General features: G+C 40.6%; 1 protein-coding gene across 1 annotated transcript; it reads right to left on the bottom strand.

Moving 5' to 3' along the window:
- Positions 1 to 562: 562 nt before the first annotated feature.
- Positions 563 to 3,489, bottom strand: LOC108254019 (putative uncharacterized protein DDB_G0267716; the record flags this gene model as incomplete). The annotated part of the gene is made up of 5 exons (XM_017448953.1): positions 563 to 779; positions 1,284 to 1,483; positions 1,663 to 1,866; positions 2,368 to 2,545; positions 3,136 to 3,489. Coding segments are annotated over 5 exons (1,153 nt in total), but the record flags the coding sequence as incomplete, so codon positions are not given.
- Positions 3,490 to 4,053: the final 564 nt, after the last annotated feature.

Genomic DNA, 4,053 nt, shown 5'->3' with positions numbered 1-4,053 from the left:
GTTCGGCCACATCGAATAATACCAGTAGAGATTGTAGCGGGGGTATTGGGTGACGTAGACTCTGTCTGGGAACGGGAAACAAGAATTCATGAAATAACAACTGCTACGTTGAGGTGTGTCCAAACATAATCTACCGGCTGTCGATGGACGTAGACTGAAACCATACACTGCCTCGACAGCATACATAGATCCACTTCTTCACCTTGTCGATCGATGACGTCGACCATGTGTGGATATGCACACAGCTTTAGACTCTTGTGATATGTGATGTGTCGTAGCTTGTCCATTTTGTAGTACCTATGTTCCTCGTCAAACAGGCGTTAAGCGATAGGAGACAAAAGACTTCTGTTTTCGGTGCTGGATCAATACGAGAACAAAAGAAAGGAACCTGTCAAAATATTTGTAACTGAAATTCGAGTGAAATTTGCTTGCAGACTCTGAGAATCGAACTGAGGAACTTTTGCATGACAAGCAAACGTGTTACCACCAGAGGTAGAACACACTACTATGATGTCACGTGAGCTCACGTGGCGTGATAAGCCCCTTAAGTTTTAATCCTCACCTTGCGTCCGTTTCAACTTCTTCGGTATCAGCAGTTTGAACCGCAGGTCGCCCACATATCCCGTACAGTTGACCAGAATGCGTCGATTGTACGTGCGACGCGTCTTGTACACGCGACCCGTCGACGCCGTTGTTACGATCAGGTCGCGCAGCAGGTTGGCTTGTCGCGTCGCTGCTTCTTTGCGAAGAATGAATGACTCGATTTCTGAATCATTCATCTGTGAAAAATATCCATGAGTACCAATACCTATTATTCCCCCAACCGAGCAGTTGCATTTGGGTAAAATTTATTAATAAATGGTCGATTCCTATGTAAAAAGTTGTGAAAATCCAAATCTGAGGTCAAAACTTCGAAAAAATAAAAGTAAAAGTTCGAAAATTCAATTTTCATTTTTCGTTCTAATAAAAGAGTTCAGAGATGTGTGACGTCAGACTTCAGGAAATGCGCAGAAACGTATGCGCACAAACACATTCGTCGTCAAAGACGTCAGAGTTCAAGATTTATCGGTATTTTCTTTTAAATCGATTTATCTCGGGATCTAGAAGTCGTAGAAGAAAAAGAAGAATTCCGTTGTTCCTCAAATGCCGCTCTTTGACTTTGAAACTTCACGCAAGTAAGCGGAACTAATCTATTCGAAATAAGCTAGTGAGTTTGCACACCAGCGCAGGCTAGCGGAATCTCTTAAAAATAAAGTTCTATAAAATTGGAAAGTGAGGTATACCTTGCTTAGATCGAGCATTTCATGGGATGGCACTCCCCCTGTGGTGTTTGTCTTCTCATCATCATCCTTGTAGAAACTCTCATCTCTCTGATCACTATCGAATGACTGAAACATGGCTGCTGGGTTTGGATCCTCGGTTGGCTGTTCAAAATCGTAGATGGATGGATCTTCGGGCTCGCTGTCCGATTTACTCGGTTTACCTTGGAATGAAAAAACAAATAAAATTGAATTGAATTGAAAATGAAAATCTCACTCACTTCACCCAAGTAAGTGGAACTGGTCTATTCGAAATAAGATAGTGAGTTTGCACATCAGCGCAGACTAGCGGAATCTCTTAAAAATAAATTTCTATAAAATTGGAAAGTGAGGTATACCTTGCTTAGATCGAGCATTTCATGGGATGGCACTCCCCCTGTGGTGTTTGTCTTCTCATCATCATCCTTGTAGAAACTCTCATCTCTCTGATCACTATCGAATGATTGAAACATGGCTGCTGGGTTTAGATTATGGTCCGCCATTTTGTTCATGGCCTTGAACGCGGAATCCGATTCTTCACTGTCCGCTTTAGATTCCCGTTTTGCACCTGAAAATTTATGAAAACTTCTAGAAAGATGTTTGTGTAAACGGTTTCTTCAAATCAAATCCCTCCCAAGGCCAAGGTAAACCTAAACCCTTGACAAATGGAGTGTGCCTGAAGGCATGTGATGTGTTCCAATCCACTCGACCCAAACGTCAGATTTCAATGGGGTCAATGACCCTACGCACATTGGGATTGGGCGGACGCGGACGAAGTGTTTAAAGGGCGAGCCTGGTTAGGTTAGCACGCCTTGTTTGCTAGCACAACGTCAACGGTTTGATTTCCGTCCGAGGCGAACTTTGTGCTACAGAAATGTTTGCTCTCAGAACGGCTGGCTTTCTCCTATCCTGTCCTACTTCCCTCTTCGATTTCGGGACGATAAAGTTGTGTAAAAACATAGTCGACCTCGTCGTCCGATCAACGTTCGATCAACCATCATCGATCGACGAGGTTGACACAACTTTAGACCTCAGTAGTTGCTGTTCCCTGTGACAAAAACTTACTTACCTTTCTGAAGATTATTACTCATTTGTTTCTTTCTGGTCGTAAAATGGACATTTTCCACCTCAAGCTCAAAACCTTCGGTTATGTTCTCATTAGTGCCAATACACCGACAAGGCCCAGTCTTTTGACACTGATGAGTATCAATAATGTTACCTAGGTCTCTGTTATTCTGTCTGAAATTCTGAAAGAAATATTGGAAATTCGATGGATTATCATTGTTTGGTAATAATCTAATAGTATAATCATTTAATCATTGCCAAAGTTATAGCTTTTGTGTAGTCACCATAGTCTTACAATCTGCAAGGTTTAAAATAATTCTTTTATATTAAATTGCCTTTTCTTACGATGGGTTTAATTTTTAGGAGCACTACTTTGTAGGCAAGTTGGCATTGCTTTCCATTGTCTACACACATGCACCAAATTGCTTTGTTTTAATACTCTCCCTTAACTAACCTAACTGTTTCTTTAAAAGTTCAGCAAACATTATTGCATGTTTTATGAATTTTAACCAGTAGTTTGACTCTTTCTGGGTTATTGTCTTTAATATGTATGGTACTATTTCTGTTCAGAATCTTCTAAAGGTGTGTCCATCCACACATAGTCGACGGCTGTCAACTGTGTGGATTGATCGATGACCGGTCGACTATGTTTGGTATTGGTATAAGTATGGCTATCGGCTATAATAAATGCCCTGTCAATGCTACCTGGTGAGATCTTTTGTGACTCGACTATGTTTGGACGCACCTTTACTTGATGAAACTTCTCACTTACCTTTGCAATATCTCTGTTGTGTTCCATGATTCTATTGAGCACATTGGCATCATATTCCACTGATATGACCGATACGGATCCTGGTATATCATCATCACTTTCATTATATTGGGCTCTCAACTGTTTCTCATCAAGTAATCCAAGATTTCCTGCAGCGTTTTTTCTCGTGTATTTGAATCGCTTTCGGACTGCTATATTGTTGATCTTTTTCGTATACTTCTGGAGAATCTCTTCGTCGGTTAGAACGTGACGTTTGTTTCTTTTAAAGTTGTTGTTGTTTTTGTTCTTGTTGCTGCTGTTGTTGCTAGTGTTCTTGTTTTGGCTGTTATTGCTAGTCAAGTAATCCAAGATTTCCTGCAGCGTTTTTTCTCGTGTATTTGAATCGCTTTCGGACTGCTATATTGTTGATCTTTTTCGTATACTTTTGGAGAATCTCTTCGTCGGTTAGAACGTGACGTTTGTTTCTTTTAAAGTTGTTGTTGTTGTTGTTGTTGTTGTTGTTGTTGTTGTTGTTGTTGTTGTTGTTGTTGCTAGTGTTCTTGTTTTGGCTGTTATCGCTAGTGTTGTTTATGTTATTACAATTTTGAAAAAAAATCGTTATTTTGCTTCCTGTTCATAGATAAACGGAAAAAAACATTCTCAGCCAATAAACAACGTTTTCAAAATTAGTCTTATAATATTTAATGGCGCAATTCCACGGAGGCTACATGTAGCATGCTATAACGCCATTTCAAGGTCAACATGGGGCAACTTGCAGCATACTTCGAAGGGATTGCATTGGATTGATATGATCTTGGACTCTTGGAGTTAAGCATACTTGTCTTCATATTGCCGCAGTGCCCGCAGTTTAAAACCACTCATTCACTCCGATGGCGTATTAGGGATATGTGAATTCCGTGCCGACCAGACTGCTTGCCT

The sequence above is a fragment of the Diaphorina citri genome, unplaced genomic scaffold, assembly GCF_000475195.1.
Source record: "Diaphorina citri unplaced genomic scaffold, Diaci psyllid genome assembly version 1.1 scaffold6898, whole genome shotgun sequence".
In the NCBI taxonomy this organism is placed as follows: Eukaryota; Metazoa; Arthropoda; class Insecta; order Hemiptera; family Psyllidae; genus Diaphorina; species Diaphorina citri.
The sequence above is the reverse complement of the archived record's forward strand: the minus strand, read 5'-3'. Positions and strand labels throughout refer to the sequence as shown.